Genomic DNA, 26,981 nt, shown 5'->3' with positions numbered 1-26,981 from the left:
TTATTGATTTCAGAGAGGAAGGGAGAGGGAGAGAATCATTGATTAGCTGCCTCCTGCACACCCCTCACTGGGGATTGAGCTGGCAACCAGGGCATGTACCCCTGACCGGAATTGAACCCAGGACCCTTCAGTCCGCAGGCTGACACTCTATCCACTGAGCCAAACTTGCTAGGGCGGTATTTTTTCTTTATAGCCTTTTCATATATGTTGTTAAACAATTATATATATGTCTTTTTCCAGCAGCTCACTGTCCCGTGAGCCCAGGGACAGAGTCTGTCTTGCTCACTGTTTTATTCCCAGCCACAGCACAGTGCTTAAAGGCAATGGTGTAGAGTAAATGCTTAGTAAATGCTAGCTGATGGTGTGTTATATGCTATGCCTGGTAACTCATGAATTTTACCTCAGTAAAATTTACATCATAAGATATAAATTTCTATCTTCCCTTGTTCCTTTCTCTGGTGTGACTCACAGTAAAACCATTAATTATGAAAAGAGAATGAGTACATATATTAGGGATAGCAAGGATAAGATGGACTTGGGGCTAAACTTCATGCTGCATCAAGGTATGAATTCAGAAAGATTCCAAAGGGGTGGGAGGGTGGATCCAGGAAGAAAAATGGTGCAAGTAGATGAGCCAGTTGGCTGATGCACTTTCTGACCCCTGAGCACCATCCCGGCTCTCAGGGCAGGACTGCTGGCCCTGGGCAGCTGCATAGCAAGGAGGAGATCTGGTCGGTAAATACCCTGGAGATTACAGCCCCTCCGGAGAATTTAGTCCCAGGTGACTTGTGTGGGCTGGACAGAGTAGTCTTAGGGGCTAAGAAAGATCTCCGATGAGAAAAAGTTAGATCCTGTCGAAGACCCATTGTTATTATGAGCACCTCTGTTCAAAAGTCCCCAGATCACTAGGAAAAGGGAGAAAGACCAATAATCACACCTCCTCAACTTGGCGCTTCCCCTCTCACCCCTCCACATTCACCTGTGAATTTCTATGCTGAGGTCCTCATTTTCTGCTGGCCTGATAAGTAGTCTCATATTTCAAGCCTTCTTGTGGTTCTCTGCTTCAGGCATGAGCTCAGTCACAGGGGAGAACAATGTTTGATTACAACAAAGACGTCCTCGCGTGGGCCAAAGGGTAACTGATTGCAGCACCATGAACCCTGAAAGATCTCAGTCTGCAGAGATCAGCCAAGACTGTTGGTGGAGAGTGGCTTTTTGATGCAACTTTTCTACCCCAGCCGTGATCATGGGGGCCTAGTTCTCAGGGACCTAAGGAAACATGATGTCAAAGGGCCATGCTGCTCATATAAGGAGATATTGGAGATTCAGAATCTAATTGGTGTTTGAGCTTCAGAAGGTGGCAGATGAAGTCTCTGATAGCATCTGAAATGGCAAAAGCTCTCTCTATTGGCTATCAGTAGGGAGGATGTGAGTGTATGCGTGTGTACATTCCCCTCCCATTGTTGAAGACCTTCGTCGGTACCTGATGCCTCCGCACGGGGTTATTTTGCAGCTGGGACTGTGATTTTGATGGCACAGGAGTTAGGATGGCTTTGAATGGACATCTCTCTCCTCAGGGACTCTGTTTTCTCCTCAGTACTGTGCTGCATTCTCAAGGTAAGAGTTACCTCTTCCCTGGGATCAACAGTGAGTGGACACCTTGGCAAAGGGAAAGGTCCCAGGAGTTATGGAGCTAAAGCCTCAAAGGAGACCATGCTTTTTGACCAAAAGGGAACCATGATGATTATAAATATTGGTTCTTCTCCTGTGGGGTTTCAATTGGTCGTAGAGGCAGGTTTTTTTTTTTTTCCAAAGACTACTAGATTTAAAAAAAATATATATTTTTATTGATTTCAGAGAGGAATGGAGAGGGAGAGAGAGAGATAGGAACCTCAATGATGGAGAAAATCATTGATCGGCTGCCTCCTGCATGCCCCCTACTGGGAATTGAACCCATAACCCGGGCATGTGCCCCTGGACTGGAATCAAATCTGGGACCCTTCAGTCCGCAGGCCAACGCTTTATCCATTGAGCCAAACCGGCTAGGGCAGTGGCAGGTTTTTCAAAGAAATGATAGTTGCAGACTAAGGTGAGTCAATTTTAGTTCTCTCCCATGCCTCCTTGTTTTTAAGGAGTATCTGTTTTGTGCCAGTGGCTCCCAGTGTCTGGGAAGGACTAGAGATTGACTCAGCTGGGCCTCTGGGCTGTTCCTCCCACACTGCATTTGCTTGCTTTGGAGAGGACTACCCATGAGGATTTTTATGTTTTATGTATTTATGTTCAGAGAGAGAGAGGAAGAGAGAGAGAGAGGAGAGAGAGAGAGAGGGAGGGAGGGAGAGAGAGAGAGAGAGAGAAAGAGAGAAAGGGAGACAGGGAAGTGGGTGTGAGTGTGAAGTGGATGTGATGGATGTGTGAGAGGAACATAGCATCCGAGAAGTGACTGAGTCAGTTGGTGTGTGGAATACACAGTGCCCACACTGTTGGGGTGTCACGTAAACTGTATGTAATCAGATCATAGATAATCTTGCACCTGCTTTCTTTCTTTCTGGCTGCTCTCCTTCAATCTTACAGCCTCCTCTTTGCTTGACTACAGTGTTTGCGCAGCACTAGGCTCTGTGAGAGAATTTGCTTCCTGACTCACCTATTCCTATCAGGTGTCTGCTGTAGAACAGAGGACTCTGCAGCCAGGAGAGGGGATCTCTTGCTTATAGATACCCAGCATCAGTTATGTATAGTTTCCCGAGTTCCTGCCCCAGTTCTTGTGAATTGTTCCCTGACTTGTTGAGGTTCACACCCACTCCCTAGGATGTGTTGTGAATTCTATAGGGTGCATTTTCTCTCTTACGGGTTCTTTTGTCCCTCCCTGCAAAATGGCTTCCACTGAGCCAGAGGACAGCAGGCATCAGGGATAGGGTTGCAGCAAATCTAGCCTTCAGTCTGGGTACTGATCCAGGTTGAGATGGTGCACAGCTCTGTCTCCTCTCAATGCTCATTGTCTTCTTCCTAGAGTTCAGTCTCTCAGTCCCATAACTCTCCTGGGGAAACCTCATCCCTTTAAGTGTCTGCTCCTTGAGTGTTGGCCAGATGCTAGTGAAGATTCTTCTCTTGATGGCTCTGAAGTGGAGAGGTAGGTTTTGGTCCCATGTAGAGGAGAGACAATGGGTGTTTTGATAAAAGGACACCTCTTATTACGAGAAAAACTATAGTAAATTTACTTAGTTACTTAAGAAGCAAGAACATTTAAAAAATATATTTTATTGATTCTTTACAGAGAGGAAGGGAGAGGGATAGAGAGTTAGAAACATCGATGAGAGAGAAACACCGATCAGCTGACTCCTGCACACTCCCCACTGGAGATGTGCCCGCAACCAAGGTACATGCCCTTGACTGGAATCGAACCTGGGACCCTTCAGTCCGCAGGCCAATGCTCTATCTACTGAACCAAATCGGTTAGGGCAGCAAGAACATTTTTCCAAGGTAAGCAGCTATCCTACTAGAAATTTATTCTTCAACTTCATATGACATTGGACTTGTTCCTTGTAAAACAGTAGTCCTGGCCTTTTTGAGCATTTGATGATTTCTGAGCTGGGCATACATTACAGGAGTCTCCACAGTGAAATCCATGATGGGCATTGGCAAGAAATTATGCCTTCAAACACACTTTATGCCATAATACACAAAAACATAAACTCCCAAAGACTGCGTAATTTGGTTATTTGGTTTACATTATTTGGTAATCTGTTTTTTAAAATTGACAATATATTTTGCACATCTTTCTAGACCATTAACTATTCTTCTTTTCTACACTAAAACATTTTATTCTATTATAAAAATATATTATATTACAAGGATAATATGGAAAATTTAATTATTTTCAATCATTTATTTATATGACCAACATGCAATATATTCACGTGATCACTTGTGTGGGTATTTAGTTGTTTTCATTTTTGAAGTTATGAAAAGAAGTTGTTCAGCTTCCTTGTATTTACATAAAAGGACTCTCCATGATTATTTTTCTCAATAACATTTTAAAAGTGAAATTGCTGTTCTCTAAGCTCTGAATACCTTTAAGGCTTTTGATACATAGAGATTAATTGCCCACCAGAAATGTTTGCACTAAATTTTATTCCCAATAATGTTGGATGAGAATATTAGTTTTCACATACCTTCACCAGCATTGGGTTTTTATCACATTTTAAAATCTTAGCCCAAACTGGTGTATGTTAGGCAAAAACTGGCATATCTTCGTTAATTTAATCCTTTATTCGTGAATTACTTGCTCATGACATTTGTACTTTTTATCTTTGGATGTTTGTCATTTTTGTTACAATTTCTATTGGAACTCTTTATACCACTACTATTACTATACTACCACTTCTACTATCACAACTGCAAATACTACCACCAGATACTGATACTACATTCACTTATATGAACTCATTTGAGTGCACAACAATCCTACAAGGTGGAGTATATATATTAATAATATATATTTATTTTTTGGCTTGAGCAGATTTTATTTTGCAGTCAAGAATGCAGCAGACAATGTAAGAGTAATTTCTAAACTGAACTCTCAGTGGTGAGGTGACTCTGGTCCAGAATAGGGCTGAAGCAACTGAAAATTTGAGAGGTCCAGGTTTAGGTCTAAGAAGGTGTATGCGGTACATTCACGATGCTGCTTTAAAAATTCTCTCTTTGTCTTTGGTAAAACACAGTTTTAGTAAAATGTAATTTGCTGCACAGCAATATATAACTAATTGAGGGGTTCCCACCAAAGCGAGGAAACAGCAGGGTGGACAACCTGGAGACTTATATAAGTGGCTTAATTGCTTCATCCAAATAAGACTTCTTCCTGAGTGACCAATTCTGTAACCTTGATGCTACCTGAAATAGGGACCTAAACCTTCTCTATCTTTTCATATCTGTTTCTCATTCAGTACCTTAGATTCCTGCTTTGCTGAGGCCCTAGAATCATCTCTACTAGCTTTGAATTGAGGTCACCAAAATGAGAATTTTTTTTCTTATAATGTAATCAGCGCTCAGTCCCTGGGGTATCCATTCTCACTGCTCAGGTCTCTGCTTGGGTCCATATGCTTTCATTCTGGAAAAATAGAAGTGGCTCATCAAAAAGGGAAACATCTGGAAAGATGCTGAATTTGAAAAGAATCCTTGTGTATTAGTCTGCTCAGGTGGGCTGCCATAGCAAAATACTGCAGACTATATGGCAACAAATTACTGCCAAACATGGCAGCTTAGTGAGCAAGAATCTAGTATCTACTATCTCATAGTTTCTGTGGGCGAGGAATCTGGGCATGGCTTATCTTGGTCCTCTGACTTATGCTCTCTCACAAGGCTACAATCATCTTAAGGGTCATCTGGGAGTGAATACTACCAAACTTATTCACCTAGTTAATTGGCAGCACTTAGACCAGCAGTTCTCAACCTGTGGGTCTCGACCATCGGGCAACACATATAGCATATGAGATATTTACATTACGACTCATAACAGTAGCAAAATTACAGTTATGAAGTAGCAACTGGACAGAAAATAATTTTATGGTTGGGGGTCACCACAACATGAGGAACTGTATTAAAGGGTCGTGGCATTAGGAAGGTTGAGAACCACTGATTTAGACCTTGGTGAACAGTTTAATAGAACCTCAGTCCTTTACTGGCTATTGGCTGGAAGCCTCCCTCAGTTCTTTGTCATGGAGGTTTCTCCATACACAGCTCACAATATGGCAGCTGGCTTCATTGCAGCAAGCAAATAAGAGAGTAAGATAGATCAAAAAGAGAGAAACCAGAGTCCTCTTGAAACCAATTTCTTAAGTGACAGCTCATCGATTTTGCCAAATTCCACTTGTTGGATGCATGTTACTGGGTTCATCCCACAATCAAGAGTGAGGAAGGTTATGTGAGGGTGTGAATGCAAGGAAATAGGAATAATCAGGATGTTTTAGAGGCTGCTTAACACACTCCTCTCTTCCAAAGCTAGATGAGAGTCCTCCCTGTGGGCCAGAGGGGAGGGAAGGTGCCTCCACTGGCCTGGTGGGCCATTAACTGTAACTGAGATGGTGAACTTTGGCCCCTACCAGCCTTAGGCATTATCTATTGAGACAACAGCATCCTGATCCTCTAAAGGCCTATCCTCAGTGGGGTGCCTGGAGCTGGGTCTTACTAGCTGGTGAGAAATAATTGTGTGCATCTCTTTCCAACTCTGTACTTAGTGATGCCACATTGATAGCTTAAAACTGGTCACAGTGGGAATACAGGGTTGGGCAAAAGTATGTTTATAGTTGTGAAATAGTTTATTCTCATATTATTATTTATTAACTATTATATTATTTTCCAAATGAACAACTGTAAACCTACTTTTGTCCCACCCTGTATTTACACCACAGAAATAAACAAACGCTATACATAGAGATATTTTTGAAACCCCAGATAACTATTTTTTTCTTCTGAGTAATTCTACTTTTACTTATTACAGTTTAGTTGTAATTTTGATGTGGTCATGGGAGGTGGTGAGAATAGTGTTTACATACTCTGCCATCTTGACCTTTGGAAATCTCCCAGAGATCTAGGTTTTTAATACTAAACACACACCACTGTATGGTCTCCTAAAATCTCTGCTGTGTCATGTGTTCTGTGTCTACGTCTCTCTTGCAGCTGCAGACCTGAGGCTGACGAGTGGAGGCCACCGCTGTGAGGGGAGAGTGGAAGTGAAGTACCGAGGAATATGGGGCACAGTGAATGATTTTGACTGGAACCTGGAGGATGCAGCTGTGGTGTGCAGACAGCTGGAATGTGGAGTTGCTATTGCTGCTTCCAGAGGGGTTTATTTCGGATCAGGGGTAGGGCCCATTTGGCATTCATATCTTTTTTGCAAAGGGACAGAATGGAAAATCAATGACTGTATTCATTCTATGGTTCGAAACTATCATGAACTTGACTATTCCCATACCTTGGATGTTGGAGTTGCCTGCTCAGGTAAGCCTGTCTTGTCTGGCAGGGGATCCCCAGCAGGAATAGCCTGAGTCTCATTCTAAGGATCACAGCCTTTACTAGTAGAGCATTCATGGGAGAAGATTCCAGGTATACAGTGATTCCTAGAGCATTAGTATTCAAAGAAGCATGTTTAGCCCTGGACAGTAAATAGTCCATACCTACGGATCACAGAACTTTTCATCCCTGTGGTGTGTCATGAGAAATAGGGAGGTGGGATCAAAAGTTTCCTATAGGTACAACTACTGGGTTGTACCTGTATGAATTTGTCTGATCATAGTAGCTATTTGTAGTCTTTCATGAGATGGTCAAATCAGGTGTAGCCACAAGAGGGGATGTGAAAGAGGCACAGGAAAATAAAGTTTTTATACTTACAAGTCCTAGAGAGACAGAGTCACTTAATTTCATAAGGGGACCACATGGGAAAATACCAAGGAAATAGGCTTAACAAGCAGGTGGGGGGCGGGGGGGGGGGGGGGAGAGAGAGAGAGAGAGAGAGAGAGAAAACTTATAGACAAATGACTTATATTGGGGGTCAGGGTGGAGTACACAAGCAAAAAGCATAAGGGGATTTCATTTGTGTACTGCATCCTAGATATTTCTCCCAATTTTTATCCACCACACATGATTGTGAACACTCACTGGGTCTATTTGTTTTCTCTTAGGATTTGTGCGTCTGGTTGGAGGGGATGGACCCTGCTCAGGGAGAGTAGAAGTACATTCTGGAAGAAATTGGGATTCAGTATCTGGTGGGAACTTCACATTCTCCACTGCCCAGGTTATCTGTGCAGAGCTGGGGTGTGGCAAAGCTGTGTCTATTCTGATGGATGTGCCCTTTAGAGAGTCAGATGGACAGGTCTGGGATGGAGAGTTCTGGTGTGAGGGGCAGGAACCTGAGCTCAGGACCTGCCCCAGAGTGCCCTGTCCTGGAGGTACTTGCCAGCACAGAAGGGCTGTTCAAGTTGTCTGTTCAGGTGAGTTGCAGAGCAAGATTTTAACCTCCCTGCATAATCTGTTGGGGTGATAAAAACATAATACTTTGTTAAAATCCTATCTTCTCCTACCAGCATACACAGAAGTGCGGCTCATGAAAAATGGCACCTCTCAGTGTGAGGGACAAGTGGAAATGAATATTTCTGGAAAATGGAGAATGCTCTGTGCCTCCCACTGGAATATGGCCAATGCCAATGTTGTCTGTCATCAGCTTGGCTGTGGAGTTGCCATCTCAACCCCTAAAGGAGCATACTTTGTGAAAGGAGGTGATCAAATCTGGAAAGCCCAATATCACTGCTCAGGGGCTGAGTCCTTCTTATGGAATTGCCCAATGACTGCCTTGGGCATTCCTGACTGTACCCATGGAAGCACGGCCTCTGTGATCTGCTCAGGTAAGAGAAAGGAAGGGCTAACTGGTACTACGGATGTTTCTCGAGTGAACTGTGCCTAAGAGCAGAAAGTGTGGAAAAACTGACTTAAAAAATAAGGTATTTTATGGTGAAATATTGTTCTTTTCATTGTTTATTCATTTTTCAGGTCAGCACAAGAAGTGTTAAGAAAAATAATATTTTAAAAATAAGCAATATTATTTAAGTATAATCATAGAGAACAATGTGTAAGCAATTAAGTGTATACCTTGATCATGTAGCCCAACCCAGATTAACAAAAAGAACATTAATAGCACCTAGGAAGTCACCTTCCCGTCCTACTAATCATTCTGCCCTCCTTTCTCTCCAAAGAAGAGGTCCTCAAAGAACTAGAAAAGGGAGAACAAACTAAGCCCAAAATTACTAGAAGGAAGTAACAAGGATCAGAGCAGAAATAAGTGAAATAGAGACTAAAAAGACAATTGAAAATGTCAATGAAACTAAGAGCTGTTTTTTAAAAATTTTCACCCAAGGATATATTTTTAGAGAGAGGAAGGGAGAGGAGAGGAGAGAGAGAGAGAGAGAGAGAGAGAGAGAGAGAGAGGAAAAGGAGGGGGGTAAGAGACAAACACCAATGGGTTATCTTCCATATGTACGTGCCCTGACGAGGTATCAAGCCCAAAACCTAGATATGTGCCCTGTCTGGAAACAGAACCTGCAACCTTTAGGTGTACAGGATGACATACCAATCAACTGAGCCACTCGCCAAGGGCAAGAGTTGGTTTTTTAAACAAGATAAACAAAATAGAAACAAGCATGTCAAACTCAGGGCCGGTGGGCTGCATGTTTGACATGCTTGAGTTAGACTAAGAAAAAAGTCTCAAATAAAATAAAAAATGAAAGAAGATGAGGCTGAGATGGCCCCTGTGAGGTTGAAACGGCCCCTGTGAGCTGTGACGGCCTCTGTGAGGCTGAGACGGCCCCTGCGAGGCTGCGCCGGCCCCTGGGAAGCTGAGAAAAATACCACATGATCTCACTCATTTATGGATAATAAAGACCATTATAAACTGATGAACAAAAATAGAGACAGAGGCAGAGCAGCATTGAACAGACTGTCAAACTACAGTGGGAAGCCTGGGGAGGGTTGGGGGGGAGGTAAGAGATCAACCGAAGGACTTGTATGCATGCATATAAGAATAATCAATGGACACAAGACACTGGGGGGGGGGTAGGGGAGGCTGGGGGAATGTCAAGGGCGGGGGAAGGAGACATATATAATACTCTTTGTAATACTTTAAGAAATAAAACAAAATTAAATTAAAAAAATAAAAAATAAATTAAAAAAATGAAAGAAGAGACATTGCAACTGATACAACAGAAATAAAAAAGATCATAGGAGGCCATTATGAACAATAATATGCCAGCAAATTGGATAACATAGAAGGAATGGATAAATTGCTAGAAACACACAACCTACCAACACTGAACCATGAAGAAATAGAAAACCTGAACCAAACAATAACAAGTAGGGAGATTAAATTAATTCTCAAAAACCTTCCAACATAGAAAAGTCCAAGATAAATTGTTTCACCTGTGAATTATACCAGACACTTAAAGAAAAATTAACACCAGTCCTTTTCAGTTCCTTTCAAAAAAATAGAAGAGGAGGAAACACTTGCAAATTATCTTATGAGGCCAGCATTACCCTGATAGTAAAGCCAGATAATAACACTAAAGGAAAACTATAGACCCATATCCTTGATGAATAAAGATGCAAAAATTCTCAATGAATATTAGCAAATTGAACTCAACAACACATTCAAAAGATCATACACCATAACCATGTGGGGTTTATCCCTGGGATGCAAGGATGGTTCAACATATGCAAATCAATAAAGATGGTGCACCAAATACTGGAATAAAAGATAAAAATCATACGATTATTTCTATGAATGCATAAAAAGAATTTGATAAAATAAAACATATTTTCATTACAGACCAATAAATTGGGTCTAGAACAGGGGTGGGCAAACTTTTTGACTTGAGGGCCACAATGGGTTCTTAAACTGGACCGGAGGGCCGGAACTAAAGCATGGATGGAGTGTTTGTGTGAACTAATATAAATTCAAAGTAAACATCATTACATAAAAGGGTATGGTCTTTTTTTTTTTTTTTAGTTTTATTCATTTCAAATGGGCTGGATCCGGCCCGCGGGTCGTAGTTTGCCCACGGCTGGCCTAGAAGGAACACACCACAACAAAATAAAAACCCATACAGCAAAACCTCAGTTCTTGAACTTAATTCGAGAAGTGATTTGTCAGAAAACTGTATCATTTTTTCCTCATTAGAAATAATATAAATTGAATGAATCCATTCTAGACCCCTAAATGATTCCCTGCTTTAACCTTTCTTATATACAGTACATGTCTAATCCAGCATCTTTGCTTGTTCATATAACACTACCTCTGAAATGGCTGTCACTGGCTAACTACTTTTTGTTTATCCAAATCAACAACACTTTTTCTGCTAGTACCTCTTCAATTGCCTCTAATTATTGTTTCTTTCACACCCTTAGCAACATTAGCACTCTTAATGGCTTCTTTATGTTTTAGAATTGTGCTAATTATTAATTTTGTCAACAACAAAAACATTCTCTCCTTTGTTTGTTGCCTGAGAAAAGCTTTTGTCACGCTGAGGTATCAGCAAGAAAAGGTCGTCAGGTTGAAAATCAGTTTGGTTCAACAACCGAGACATTTTTTTCTGTGAACAACTTGGTCGAGAACTGAATTGTTTCGGATAGCAAACAGTCCAGAAACTAGATTTGTATATTACAAATGCACAGTTATCATTATATTCAAGTGTGAACAGTTGAAAGATTTTCCTATAAGATCAGAAAAACTACAAGGCTGCCTACTCTCACCACTCTTATTCAGCATAGTACTGGAAGTCCTAGCTAGAGCAATCAGCCAAGATAATGAAATCCAAATTGGAAAAAAAGTAAAATTGTCATTATTTTAGATGATATGATTTATACTAATAGAAGGGTAATATGCTAATTAGACTGGATAGACCGGATGTCTTCTGGACATCATTCCAGACAAAGACGCAGTGGCTGCGAGGGCCGAGGCAGCTGCAAGGGCCGAGGCAGCTGTGAGGGCCGAGGCAGCTGCGAGGGCTGAGGAGGGCCAGCTGCCGTGGCGGCTGGCAGTGGCAGCAGCAGTGGGGTGATGGGGGTGGCACCTTCCCCTGATCGGCCTGGTCGCCTCCCACATCCTCTGAGGGCTCCTGGACTGTGAGAGGGGGCAGGCCGGGCTGAGGGACCCCCCCCACCCCAGTGCACAAATTTTCGTGCATCAGGCCTCTAGTCTTATATATTGGAAATCCTAAAGACTCTACCAAAAAAACAGAAGTATTCAATAAATTCAGCTGTAAGATATACAATCAACATACAGAAATCAGTTGTATTTCTATACACCAAAAACATAACAGCCCAAGTACCCATGAGTAGATGAGTGGATAAAAAAGATGTGGTACATTTGCACAATGAAATACTATGCAGCTCTAAAAAAAGAAGGATCTCTTACCCTTTGAGATAGCATGGAGGGACCTGGAGAGTATTATGTTAAGTGAAATAAGTCAGCCAGAGAAAGACAAGTATCACATGGTATCACTCATATGTGACATCTAATGAACAAAATAAAGTGATGAACAAAATAGATCCAGAGACATGGAAGCATGGAACAGACTGACAAATCTCAAAGGGAAGGAGGAGGGGAGTAGGAAGAGATTGACCAAAGAACTTATATGCATATATGCATAACCCATGGACATAGACAATAATGGGGTGCAGACTCTCATCTTACACCATACACAAAAATCAACTGAAAAAGGATTAAAGGCTTGAATGTAAGACCTAAACAATGGAAGACCTATAATAAAGATAGGGAGTAAAGTCGTTGACATCAGTATTTGCAATTATATTTTTTAGATTTGACATCAAAAGCAATGAAAACAAAAGCAAAAATAAACACGTGGGACTACATAAAAGGAAAATGCTTCTGTACAGCAAGGAAACCACCACCAATTAAAAAGACAACCTATGGAATGGGAGATGATTTATAAGTTGCCAATAAGCAAAAGAAAAGATAATAAAATTAGTTATTAAGAAAATTTAAGTTAAAGTATAAAGAGATATGACTTCACAAACTAGAATTGCTAAAGTTAAAGAGACAATTCTAAGTTTTGACAAGGTTGTGGATTAACTAGAGATCTCATATATTGCTGGTAGTAATGTAAAAGAAAATGACCGCTTGGAAAATCAGTTTTTAAAAAAATATATTTTATTTATTTTTTACAGAGAGGAAGGGAGAGGCATAGAGAGTTAGAAACATTGATGCGAGAGAAATATCGATCAGCTGCCTCCTGCACATCTCCCACTGGGGATGTGCCCGCAACCAAGGTACATGCCCTTGACCGGAATCGAACCCGGGACCCTTCAGTCCGCAAGCCGACGCTCTATCCACTGAGCCAAACCAGTTTCGGCAAAATCAGTTTTTTTAAAGGTTAAGATACACTTACTAGGTTATCCAAAAATTCTACTACTTGATATTTACCAAAGAGAAATGAAAACTCACGTCCACACAAAAAATGTAGGCAAGCAAGTTTATAGCATTTTTATTCACTAGAGCGAAAAATTATAAAACAAACAAATGTTCATTAACAGAAGAATAATTAAACTATAGAATATTTATAGAATGGAAGATTTTTTAGCAATAGAAAGAATAAACTACTGGTAAATGCAACTACACAAAACATATTGAAGGAAGCCATACAAAAAAGGAGTGCATATTGTACGATTTTATTAAACTCTAGAAAACATAAAACTAATTTATTGTGATAGAAGCTGTTAGTATTTGTCTGGGGCTGGGTTTGTGGAGTCTTTTATTGGCTGCAAAAGGCACATGGGAACTTTTTAGGGCCATGAATCTATTTTGTATTTTAATTGTGGTGATGGTTATTACAGATAAGGATGCTGTGAACATGAATGTACATGCTCTTTTGAAGACGAGCATTTTCATTTGTTGTTAGTAAATATTTAGTAACATGGCAAGTGTAAGTGTTCTGGTTCCTATTGCTGCAAAATAACAATTTTCCCTAAACGTTAGCAGTTTAAAATTCTTTTTTATTTTGCTCATGATTTCCTGACCAAGGAATTAAGGAAGGGCTTAATGTGGCAGTTCTCTCATGAGGTTTCAGGGGCTGATGTCATCTGAAGACTCAGTTGGGCTGAGAATCCAGGATGGCTCAAGAACATGGCTGGCAGCTGGGTCAGCTGGTTAGTGGACCAGAGCACCTGCATATCCTGTATAATAAAAGCGTAGTATGCAAATTGTCCCCTCGACCTGGAGTTGTCTGGGAGTTCAACCAAGGGGTGGGGTCGGCCAGGGGAAGGGAGGGAGGCCCTGGCCGGCAGCCAGCAGCCACTAGGTATCCCACCAGTGCACAAATTTCATGGCACTGGGCCTTTAGTGATAGTATCTGCAGCATGTAATCTCAACATGTAAACTCTCTCTAAAGCAAATTTCCTAAGCTAATTTTGGGGAGGCTGCATGACATTTTTGACCAGATGTTGAAAGACAAGTGGTTACTTTCATTGCATACTATTACTTACATGCAATTCAAGAAGGTCAACCCAGATTCCAGGTGTTGAACATTCAATAGAGTATACATACATATGTTGTACACCTGAAATTTATACAATGTTATTAACCAATGTTACCCTAATAAACAATGAAAAAGAGGAAATTTTGGCATTGTCAGAAGCAGAAGTCTCCACAAACAGGGTGAACTCTAATATTATGGTAATATTACTTTTATTTTACAGCTTTCATCTTAGACCCCATCACTGGGTTATTGTTTAGTTTAAATCAGTTTCCTGCTCCTCGACCCCACTAACCCTCTGACCACTGCTGTTTCTGTAGGAAACCAGACCCAGGTGCTGCCCCAGTGTGACTCCATGTCTGCACCAGCAGGCTCTGCAGCCTCAGAGGAGAGCCCTGCCAGCTGCTCAGGTGAGGGCTCCACCAAGACCAGAACACCCTCCTCTTTCCCTGTGTAAATACCCCATTGGCCTGACTCTCTCTCCTCAGACAGGGGACAGCTCCGCCTGGTGGACGGGGGCGGTCCCTGTGCCGGCAGAGTGGAGATCCTTCACCAGGGCTCCTGGGGCACCATCTGTGATGACAGCTGGGACCTGAACGATGCCCAGGTGGTGTGCAGACAGCTGGGCTGTGGAGAGGCCCTCAACGCCACGGTCTCTGCTCACTTCGGGGAAGGATCAGGCCATATCTGGCTGGATGACGTGAGCTGCACAGGAAAGGAGTCCCACCTGTGGAAGTGCCCTTTCCGGGGCTGGGGACAGCACGACTGCTGGCACAAGGAGGACGCAGGGGTCATCTGCTCAGGTCTCACTGCACATTGTCCATAGGCTGGGGGAGAGGGGAGGGTCTCGAGGATCGGAGTCTGAGCCCTGAGAGGTGCTGCTGAAAGGGCCACAGAGTCTGTCTTACTGGCAGGTATGGAGATTGGTGCTTTCATTTCCGCCTGCACCAGCTGAGGCTCTGGTCCTTCCTTCTCAGCAATATCCCTGACAAAGCCATTTCTTTTCTTTTCTTTTTTAAAAAAATATATTTTATTGATTTTTTTACAGAGAGGAAGGGAGAGGGATAGAGAGTTAGAAACATCGATGAGAGAGAAACATTGATCAGCTGCCTCCTGCACACCCACTACTGGGGATGTGCCCACAACCAAGGTACATGCCCTTGACTGGAATCGAACCTGGGACCCTTGATTCCGCAGGCCGACGCTCTATCCACTGAGCCAAACCAGTTAGGGCCAAAGCCATTTCTTACAGAGTTTCCATTAAAAGCAGGGCTCACTCTTCAGTTGCCTATGGTAGTAAAATCTTGAGATCTTACTGGTATTGTAATGAATTACCATATACTTCGTGGTTTAAAACCACCCCAATTTATTACCTTATAGTTCTGTGCGTTTGAAGTCCGACCGGAGTCTCACTGGGCTGACATCGAGGTGTCAACAGGGCTGCATTCTTTCTGGAGGCTCCAGGGAAGATTTCTTTTCCCTGCCTTTTCTAGTTTCTAAAGAAGGTGCACACTCCTTGATTACTACCTCCCTTTCTTTTTCTTCAAACAAACAATGTTGCCTCCCTCTGACCATTCTTTCCTACTCACATTTCCCCCTGACCTGAAGCTGAGAAAGTATATTTGTTTTTTAGGAGAGTGAGTCTACTGGTAAGGATGTGATTAGACTAGGCTCACCTGGTTAGTCCATGATATCCCAAGTTAATCTCACCATCCAACGTTCTTATCTTAATAGTAACTATACAGTCCCTTTCGCCATGTTAGGAAACATGTTCACAGATTCCAGAGGGGAGGATGTAGGAATTTGGGGTCTGTTATTCTGTCTACCACCCACTCTTCACACTTCCTTTCACATATTCTGTCAGAAGGTTTGTCAGGAAGTGGCATTCAGCTTTTCCTCCCTGCGGAAGGCCCAGGTTGGTGATCCTCTCTCCACTACATCATTGAAGTAGAGATAGGCAGACACAAATGGACAAAGTCAGGGAAAAGGGACACAGAGTTCTATCTTGCCACTTAGGGGCATCTCCTCAGCAGTCAGGGACAAGTGTTCACAGGCTCTGGGAGAGAGCGCTGAGTGGCATGCTCACTGTGCCCTGTTTCCCCTCTTCCGCTTTCAGAGTTCCTGGCCCTCAGGATGGTGAGTGAGGACCAGGAGTGTGCTGGGTGGCTGGAAGTTTTCTACAACGGGACCTGGGGCAGTGTCTGCTACAGCCCCATGGAAGCCACGACCTTGTCCACGATCTGCAGACACCTTGGCTGTGGGGACAGTGGGACCCTGGACTCTTCTGTTGATTTTAGGGAAGGTTCTAGACCCCGGTGGGTGGATGGAATCCGGTGTCGGACAACTGATACCTCTCTCTGGCAATGTCCTTCTGACCCTTGGAAATATAGTTCATGCCTTCCAAGAGATGAAGCTTATATCACGTGTGCAGGTGAATTACTGTCTGTTTCTATGTGTCCGTGCCGCCCCTGTAGGATATTGTTAGTGAGACTTTATGTTTTTAAATCTAAGGGATGATTGTAAGATGAGTCTACAAAATAAAGTTGGATGAAGATGATTTGATGCATATGTTGTAATCTTGTTTCAAAGGAAAAAATAAGAAAATCCATGTTCACAGCAATTTAAGTGAAAAATATCAGGAAGATTGGAAAAAAAACTTGTAGGGAGCACAAATAATATTCTGATAAACTTTCTAAAGAATTGCTAAAAAATTAGGAGTGGTTAAAAGATCTGCATAATACCTTGAAGTAGGTAAGGGACAGAGCAGTGAATCAATCTTGATGGCTTTGTCTCTTAAATTCATGGTATTTTACTCTGAAATGCATCTATACCACTTAGACTACTTTTCAAGTCAGTCTGTTGGTTGATAGTAATTGAGTGCCTGAAGGTACAAATTTATACTATAGGTAAGAGGACAGAGAAGAGAAAAAATATGTAGTCACTGCTCTCATAGAACTTACAATCCAGCGCTGAAAACTCTTATGAGGCAGAAATTTCAAGTGTCATGAAGCATGAGAAAGTGGTTGGAAATGTGTAATTTGGGCAAAAGAAGAGGTCATATTTAGATGGAGACTTATAGGAAGAATAAGAATTTATTTTAAAAAATATTTTTATTGATGTCAGAGAGGAAAGGAGAGGGAGATAGAGATAGAAACCTCAATGGTGAGAGAGAATATTGATGGGCTGCCTCCTGCACACCCCCTACTGGAGATTGAGCCTGCAACTTGAGCATGTGCCCTTGACTGGAATCAAACCCAGGACCCTCCAGTCTGCAGGCCAGTGCTCTATCCACTGAGCCAAACCAGCTAGGGCAAGAGTTTCCTAAAGGAAGAGAGTCAAAAGATCATTTTGGTCAGTGTAAATATTGAGTAGGGATAGGACATGATATATTTGAGGTACCGAGAATATTCCATCCTGGGCAGAGCAGAAAGAGGGCGAAGGAGAGGGATACAGGATTAGCCTGGAATGGTGAGCAGAGCAAAGACCTCTGTTAGGCAGGATCCAATAAAACAATCCTGTTAAAGAGGAATATGTTTTACTTCTTGGCTGCCGCACCATGGAGACCTGCTGGGAGGTTAGTGACCTCCGGTCCCCATATCTCATACTGAAAAATAGATAAGTTTAGAATCTGCTGTATAATTTCCCTTTAAAAAGTAGAAGTGGAACATTGAATACAAATTACTTCTGTGGTTCTGGACTTATTTGTTTTTAATATTCACTATTTATTACCACAATTCATGAATATTAATTTGTATTTCTTTCATTATCTTACTGATCAGCAAGAACTTAAGTGAATTATATTTCACTGGATTTTATTCATTGATTCACTCATTCAACAAATGTTGATCAAGCTCCTATACCTACTATTTATAGAAGATCATCAATGTATACTCATTGAATGAATGCATATAATGTGCCAGACACTGTCTTAATAGCAGAAACACAGAGGTGAATAAGATATGCAAGGTTCTTTCTCTAGCTGAGCTTTCATTCAGGTGTATGTGGTGTGTGTGTGTGTGTGTGTGTGTGTGTGTATGTGTGTGTCTGTGTCTGTATTTGTTGTGGTATGTGGAGAGTGATAAACAAGTAAGTAGATAAAGTAATTTTGGCTGGTGATAGAGGCTAGGATCCAGTGAATGTCTCAGTAACTCAGCCTATTAAATTAAAAAAGGCCTGTGTTTTCACTTGTCATTGGACTGAACCAAGGACCTTAAATAATCTTGTTGTGGGGCAAGACCACGGCCAGCTGTTCCTGATCCAGTGCTTTCCCATTGTCTGCTTTGCAGGAAGAAGATCCAAGAGCTGTCCCTCTACTGCCCCCTGCACAGGTACATCAGCCCCTCCCACCTTCCCTGTTGGCTCCCAGAACCTCCTTCCTTTCCACCAGAGGCAGTAACAGGAGGTGGTGCTGCCTTTTCAGACAAAGACAAGGTCCGACTCAGGGATGGAGACACCAAGTGCTCAGGGCGAGTGGAGGTTTGGCACAATGGCTCCTGGGGCACAGTGTGTGATGACTCCTGGAGCCTGGCAGAGGCTGAGGTGGTGTGTCAGCAGCTGGGCTGTGGCTCTGCCCTGGAAGCCCTGCAGGAGGCGACATTTGGTCCAGGACATGGGCCCATCTGGCTGGATGAGGTGCAGTGCAGGGGCAGGGAGTCCTCCCTGTGGGCCTGTGCTGCGGAGCCCTGGGGGCAGAGCAACTGCAAGCATGAGGAGGATGCTGGCGTGAGGTGCTCTGGTGAGTGGAGGAGCGTGGGTCCAGCTCTGGTTGAGCTGGGGTAGGGGTGGGACAATGGGCTGGTCTGGAATAAGATGGGGAGTTTGTATTTAGAAAGTATCTAGGTTCTGCAGTCCTAGATCTACGAGAGGGGTGCTAGGAGGATTTAGTATTGATATCGATAACTGAGGGGTGATTTCAGGGCTCAGGTGGGAAAAGTGGGTTAACTCATGTTCTGGCCAATTTCTGCACTCCAAACTCCTGTTTGTCTCTCTAGGTGAAAGAACAACATTGCCCACCACTACAGCAGGGAAGTATCAAGGTATTTTCTTTTTTTTTTTTTTTAAATATATTTTATTGATTTTTCACAGAGAGGAAGGGAGAGATATAGAGAGTCAGAAACATTGATGAGAGAGAAACATCGACCAGCTGCCTCCTGCACATCTCCCACTGGGGATGTGCCCGCAACCCAGGCACATGCCCTTGACCGGAATCGAACCCGGGACCTTTCAGTCCGCAGGCCGACGCTCCATCCACTGAGCCAAACCGGTTTTGGCTCAAGGTATTTTCATTGGAGAAACTTTCCCCCCTTTTTTTGTTCACTGAGCCAGAAGTTTCTCATGCCCTTAGGCCATCGGAGGCTGGCTCTTATGTTGAGAATGTAAGGACTTTTTTCACTTGCTCATGAGTATTGCTCCTCAGCAGCTATGCTAGGTTGTTTGATGCTCTGGTCTGGTGAAACCCAAGAGAAGGGGTTGAAGCTGTGCCCTGGCCTTTAGAGGTTGTTGTAGCCCCGGGGATCCCTGATGATCCCCGATGATCCCCAGCATTCCTTTGGATCACAGTGGAGGGGGAGTTGAATTTATCTTAGGACATGGCCTGGGCGAGTGCCCACCAGGGTCACAGTCAATCCCATTATGTTGAAAGCTGAGACTTCACTGTTCTGAGCTCTCTGGAAATGCTGGCATAAGTGAGTTTCCCTGCACATATGTCCTTCTTGATATTCTCTTGGCTTTGTTCTTTCTAGGTACCAGATCTGGCCCAAGTCCTGTACCTGGCATCTTCTCCCTGCCTGGGACCCTTTGCCTCATCTTAGGGGCCCTTCTCTTCCTGGTCCTCATCATCCTGGCGATTCAGCTGTACAGAGGGAGAGTGGAGCACAGAGGTGGGTAATATGGAAAATGTATGGAGGCAGGAAATGGGGCCAGGTGTGACAGGGGAAAATTGGGCAAGGTATCTGTTCTTACCCCATTGGTTTGCAAAATACATGTGCCCCATGTTAGCCTCTAAGGCAGAATATATAGAAGTTCTTAAGAATGGGATGTGGCCTGGCTGCTGTGGCTCAGTGGTTGACTGTTGATCTATGAACCAGGAGGTCACAGTTCGATTCCAAGTTGGGGCAAATGCCCAGGTTGCGGGCTCGATCCCCAGTAACAGGTGTGCAGGAGGAGGCTGATTAATGATTCTCTCTCATCATTTATGTTTCTATCTCTCTCTCCCTCTCCCTTTCTCACTGAAATAAATAAAAATATATATATTAAAAAAAAGAATGGGGTGTGAGCACTCATAATCGTGGCTTTTTATGTGAGACAAGAAAGGGTAAAAGCTGAGCTTTGGATACAGGGTCAGACAAAGGTAGAAGGTACAGACCTGGTGCATGGGTATGACTATATAGGGCAGCGGTTCTCAACCTATGGGTCGCAACCCCTTTGGCGGTTGAATGACTCTTTCACAGGGGTCGCCTAAGACCATCCTGCATATCAAATATTTACATTATGATTCATAACAGTAGCAACATTACAATTATGAAGTAGCAACGAAAATAATTTTGTGGTTGGGTCACAACATGAGGAACTGTATTTGAAGGGCCAGAAGGTTGAGAACCACTGATATAGGGCTCCTGGAAGCTGTGAGGGTTTTTCCATGTGTGAGCATTGGGGATAATGAAGGTGTCTCAGGTGGCAATCTCTGACCTGCTGGTGGTTTTCTCAGCCTTATCCAATTTAGAATATGCTCTTGATGAAGCCATGTATGAGGAAATTGATTATCGGGTATCGCCGAAGAAAGAAGCTCTACTGAGCAGCCCAGGTGAGTGTCCCTGCCTTGCCCTCCTGGGACCTTTACTTTTCAGCCACCTCTGGCTATGGTCCAGGTCTTCTCCGCATCTGCAGACCCCACATGTACCCCAGGCTTACAGAGGCAGGATGAGCCTCTCCAGAGCTCCTGTGAGCTCTGACCCTTCCCTTGACTCCATAAGAGCCATGCTAGCCCCAGCATTTCTTCTCAGCCTTACTGTGGAGCCTATGGGAGTGGGAAGGGTTGTTTGCCCCAACCTGCATGGCTAGGCTTCAGGATCTGAAGGAGGGGCCGATGCACAAATGAAAGTACTATATAAGAAATATGGGAGGAGACCAAGATGGCGGCGTAGGTAAACACCGGAGACCGCTGCCGCAAACAACCATTTCAAAAATACAACTAAAAGACTGAACGGACATCACCCAGAACCACAGGAAGGCTGGCTGAAGAGAGACTCTACAACTAGAAGGAAAGAGAACAGCAAATCGAGGCTCAGAGGCGGCGCAGTGTGGAAAATACAAAGGTACCGAGGTGCGCGCGCAAAGCGGGCTGGTGGCTGAGGGTGCGGTTGTCGTTTTCTGTCGGGAGTGAGTCTCAGACTCTGGGCTCCAGATCCGGGCGAGTCTCTAGGGACCCAGACTCAAACGGGAGAAGTGGGATTATCCGGCATCAGTTGGAACCTGAGGGCAGCTTTCTCTCCGAGGTTTGCAGCGGCTGCCGGGGTTCTGAGAAGCAGAGCCTCTGGGAACGGGACTGAGCGTGGCCATAACTGCTCCCTCCGCCCGCCCTGTTGATCCCGCCCCGCCCAAAGCCTGCGCACAGCCATTTGCCGATCGCCTCAGGCAAAGGCTGGATTAGCGCCTCCCCAGAAGGCAGACGTTTTCCATACAGCTGATTCCTATAGCCAGTCAGCCTGGTGGTCAAACCCCTCTAGTGTTAACTACAACAATTAAGGCTTGGCTAGAACAAGACTGCGCACAGAGACCACAAGGGGGTGCACCAAGAAAGCATAAAAGATGCGGAGACAAAAAAACATGACAGAAATGGAGGATATGGAGCTAAGAATCGCAATTTTGAGGGCTTGCCATAAATTTGTGCAGAACCTCACGAAAACTAATGAGACCCTCGATGCTACGATAAAGAAATTAGAAAGTAAGCATACACGGACTGAAATAAAGAATATTATACCCAATAGCAGACCAGAGGAGCACAAGAATCAAACAAAAGATTCGACAAAAAACACCCAATTGGAAAAGCAAAATGAAAAAAGAATCCGAAAGTGTGAAGATAGTGTAAGGAGCCTCTGGGACAGCTTTAAGCGGACTAATATCAGAATTATTGGAGTGCCAGAAGATGAGAGACAGCAAGATATTGAAAACCTATTTCAAGAAATAATGGCAGAAAACTTCCCCCATCTGGAGAAAGAAATGGACTTACAGGTCCAAGAAGCGCAGAGAACCCCAAACAAAAGGAATCCAAAGAGGACCACACCAAGACACATCATCATTAAAATGCCAAGAGCAAAAGACAAAGAGAAAATCTTAAAAGCAGCAAGAGAAAGAGGCTCAATTACCTACAAGGGAATACCCATACGACTGTCAGCTGATTTCTCAACAGAAACTTTGCAGGCCAGAAGGGAATGGCAAGAAATATTCAAAGTGCTGAATACCAAGAACCTACAACCAAGATTACTTTATCCAGCAAAGCTATCATTCAGAATTGAAGGTCAGATAAAGAGCTTCACAGATAAGGAAAAGCTAAAGGAGTTCATCACCGCCAAACCAGTATTATATGAAATGCTGAAAGGTATCCTTTAAGAAGAGGAAGAAGAAGAAAAAGGTAAAGATACAAATTATGAACAACAAACATGCATCTATCAACAAATGAATCTAAGAATCAAGTGAATAAATAACCTGATGTACAGAATGAACTGGTGATTATAATAGAATCAGGGACATAGAAAGGGAATAGACTGACTATTCTTGGGGGGAAAAGGGGTGTGGGAGATGTGGGAAGTGACTGGACAAAAATCATGCACCTATGGATGAACACAGTGGGTGGGGAGTGAGGGTGGAGGGTGGGGTGGGAGCTGGAAGGAGGGGAGTTATGGGGGGAAAAAAGAGGAACAAATGTAATAATCTGAACAATAAAGATTTAATAAAAAAAAAAAAAAAAAAAAAAAAAAAAAAAAAAAGAAATATGAATTTAGAAGGCATGGGGGGCCGGGTGGAGACCTCTCTTTTGGAAAGGCACACTGAAACCTGGCCTTATCCGCTTTTTATTCAGTTTTATATACACATCTTGCCCTCAGTAAAGCATGGCAAACAGGTAGCAGACAGACCATCTCTAAGGGCAATAATGATCAGTAAAGATCAGTAAGGTCCAGTAAACATTTACTTTGAAGCTATTAGGTCAGGAAATTGCTTTGAGCCACCACAATCTCAACAGAACAATGATGCTTGACATTAGCCCTGCTAATCGACCAAGGTCCATCGGCCTTCTGCATTCCTTGGTGCACTCTCATGATAGTATCGGTAGTGGATGGCTTCCCGCAGTTGTTTTTTTGTTTGTTTGTTTTTGTGATTTTTTTCCTCCACAGTAGGGTTTCTGTCAGATGACTCAGTGGGGAAAAAAATGCCATATTACACCAGAGATGGTGAGAAAAGCGACTATAAATATGTTCTAGGTAGTTGAGGTAGATCTGTCTTGGCTAGATAGTGGGGGCAGAAGAATTTCCCTCAGAGATGAGAGCCAAGGGAAATAGTTTTTCTTTGACTAAGATTAGAGGGGTTGCTTCCTCTTCTCTGGTGGCTTTGAAATGCCTCATGTTGGGGCCAGGCTCTCGGTGTCCAGAACCAACCCCATTCAGCCACAGCAGGCACAAATTGTTTTTTAAAAAATAACATCTGGAAAGTATGATCTGATAAAATATTTTAGTAATGCTTTTTGGTATAAGAGTTCTTTGAAAATATGAAGTTTTAATCAAGAAATATTGAAATATTTGGATAACTGTCTGGTTTATTGGCCCATAAAAATGAAATATATGGCTTTAGAAAAGACCTGTTAAATCATGGGGCGAATGGTGCCTCTGATTAGCAACCACCAGAATCTCTGGGTGAGAAAGGATTCTAGGCATTACCTAAATCAGTGATGGCGAACCTTTTGAGCTCAGCGTGTCAGCATTTTGAAAAACCCTAACTTAACTCTGGTACCATGTCACATATAGAAATTTTTTGATCTTTGCAACCATAGTAAAACAAAGATTTTTATTTTTGATATTTATTTTATATATTTAAATGCCATTTAACAAAGAAAAATCAACCAAAAAAATGAGGTGACACGCGTGTCATAGGTTCACCATCACTGACCTAAATCAATCCATTTACTGTGGTTTCACCTGACCCCCTTGTCTGCCCTTAGAGCCCTCAGCTCAGAGGACTGATGCCTTTAGCGAGATTTACGATGATGCTGAAGAGGTTCCAGTGCCCCAGGCTCCTTCTGCCTCTCAGATGAACGAGTGGGAAGTGCCCTTAGAGGAGAATGGAGTGAGAATTTTTCAGACAGGTGAGTGGGGTTACTTGATCCCTGTCATATTTTGTCTCTGGCCTAGAAAGGATGAATTCGATCTCTTCAATGCCCATTCTTATTGTAGATTCAAAATTTGGATGACCTAATATGTTTGATAGCATCACTTAGACCAGTGGTCAGCAAACTGCGGCTCTCGAGCCACATGCGGCTCTTTGGCCCCTTGAGTGTGGCTCTTCCACAAAATACTGACTTCTGTGCATGGGCCACGAAGTTTCAATCACACTGTTACATGCGTGCCCGCACGTGGTATTTTGTGGAAGAGCCACACTCAAGGGGCCAAAGAGCCGCATGTGGCTCGCGAGCCGCAGTTTGCCGACCACTGAAGACCATATTCATTTATTTAATGCTTTTAGATTCCTTGGGAAGGAGGAAGCACTCTGTAGTCTTTTTATCTGTGTTTTCATAACTTTATCCTCAATGTGACTGCATTAAGGCTTGCAGATTAATTGAGCGTATTTACCAAATCCAAAAATGGAACAACTGTTCTTTTAAAATTTTTGTATTGTCTTATACATAAAAGGCAGTAAGGGATTTAAAAAAATATTGCAATATTGGAATTTGTGAGACATTTTGATAATTTAAGATGTGCTATGATCATATATGTTAGCCCTATGATATATGGTGACCTCAAATATTAAAGCCACTGTGGTGGATTATAGACTCAGAATTTGTAGGCAGCTAAGGCCTAATCCTCTCTAGATATTTAATGGCCAAATGAAGATACTCATTCTCCAGAGAAGAGTGATTCCATGGGGCAACTGTGAAGGGATTCTGTGATTGTTTTTGTTGTTATCTGGGAATGTAAATCAAGGCCACCAAGAGCAGACTTGGATTTTCAGTGAAGAACTGAGATTACTCCAGATATGGTCTCCTGTCTCCTTCTTGTGAACGCAGACCTGAAAATTGTGCAAGAAGCTTTCACATTTTGTCATGTAATTCTCACCATTCTTGGGTCATCTCCCTGTTAAGTGTGTCAGCCAGGGAAAAGGTCTTTAGAGAGTGCATGTACTGGTCACAGATCTCCTGTGATTCAGGGTTTCCCAGATAAGCTGTGGCCCCAGAGACCCACATGGACTGGATCCTGATAGGATAGCCCTGGTACACCCTTGCTGTAACTAATATTAAATAGTCGGAGCCTACTTGACCATTAATAGGTCCCCAGAGATGCTTTCTTATTACCACTTACTAGACTTACTTCTACTTTGGGGCACTGTCCTGTGCCTCTATCACAGTTATAATTAAGCTTCTCTTTACTGTTGTAGGCTCCTCTCTGCACTTCCCTGGAGGGGCAGCTCATCCTAGGAAAGAAGATAGTCCCTGGCTGCTCCAGGGGGGAGAAGAGGATCCTGAGTATGACAACGCTGAACTAAGTGTTATTGGAACATCTACAGTAGCTTTCCACGCTGTTGTGTTAAAAAAGAGATGAGGCCTTAGATAGTCTGTCTCTATTCCAATAGGGTAGTACTGACCTATAATTATAGTATATGGAAATTGCTCAAAATTAACTTTTCTGAATAGAGCACTTTTTGCTTTGTTGATAAATTAGTAAGTTTGATCTAATTGCTCTTAGAGGAGTGGTCCTCAATCTGTTTCCCTATGAAGATATTGGGAACTGACCTGTTTACTCATCTCCCCCACAAACTACTCACGGCATTAACTGCCCAGGTTCATGGGTGCTCAGGTCACTCTTGCTTAGACAAGGGACTCTAAAGTTGGTCCACAGTCACACCCTCATTCCTAGCAAGACGAACTCATAAAAAAATCCTGAACATTCATGTATGCTCTTTGCTGAGATGTCACATCATCTGTTTTTCAACAATTTCCAGAAACCAGACTTGGGTGTAAATTTCAAAGTTGAGGGTGAGAGGCTGGCTAGTAAGAGAGAATGAGTAAAGCTTTCCTTACTCTGTCCAAACTTTCATAGAACAATTAAAAATGTAATTTTATATAACTGTTTCTTCTTTTTTCACCTCTAATTTCCTAAGCTGCTTTTTCATTTATTACTCAAGCTCATACAGTCTCCTCACTTTTTCCTCATGTCTAGTTGGTTATGAAATCCTTTTAAATTCAGACTTTCCTCTCCATTACTTTCTCATATTTATTTAGGACATTGCCATTTATTGTCTAATTATAAAGCCTTCTAAGCAAATTATATCAACTCATCTCTTTTTATTGCAAGTTGATGGAGGACAAATTGGCACTCACCCACAGACCTGCATCTAGTAGGCAAGAAAACAAGGAAGAGGAGACCTAGTCAGAGGAAACCCAGAAGGAATACGGACAGAAAAAACAAGAAGTTTTGGCTACATGAGTTTTGCAGATTGGATGAAGGGATCTGACATAATTGAACTAATAGAAAAATAATTTCAGACCAGTGGACTTCTCTGAAAATATATTGCTTTAAGGTTGCTTTGATCTGGTGACTATTTAAAATACACATGTGGCTTTGCTGTGATTCTTGAGTAAAGAGATATTCTGTAGCAGTGGCCAAATAAAGATTACATCTTCAAAACTCCACCACAATAAATGTGTGGAGAGGTTGATGAACTAATATAAGAACTAATATAAGAAGT

The 26,981-nt window shown here is 42.7% G+C and overlaps 1 protein-coding gene across 1 annotated transcript; it reads left to right on the top strand.

The window, feature by feature from the left end:
* Window positions 1-529: 529 nt before the first annotated feature.
* Window positions 530-26,981, top strand: LOC139006507 (antigen WC1.1-like). The gene is made up of 14 exons (XM_070408834.1): window positions 530-563; window positions 6,673-6,993; window positions 7,674-7,982; window positions 8,076-8,393; window positions 14,351-14,440; window positions 14,519-14,833; window positions 16,147-16,461; window positions 18,317-18,358; window positions 18,451-18,765; window positions 19,022-19,066; window positions 19,772-19,909; window positions 20,737-20,832; window positions 24,241-24,384; window positions 25,671-26,981. The coding sequence occupies exons 1-14, from the start codon at window positions 530-532 to the stop codon at window positions 25,832-25,834; spliced, it is 2,646 nt and encodes an 881-aa protein (XP_070264935.1). The 3' UTR covers window positions 25,835-26,981.

The sequence above is a fragment of the Myotis yumanensis genome, unplaced genomic scaffold (assembly GCF_028538775.1).
Source record: "Myotis yumanensis isolate MYYU_CA2020_CCGP unplaced genomic scaffold, mMyoYum1.0.hap1 SCAF_3, whole genome shotgun sequence".
NCBI classification, from domain to species: Eukaryota; Metazoa; Chordata; class Mammalia; order Chiroptera; family Vespertilionidae; genus Myotis; species Myotis yumanensis.
The sequence above is the reverse complement of the archived record's forward strand: the minus strand, read 5'-3'. Positions and strand labels throughout refer to the sequence as shown.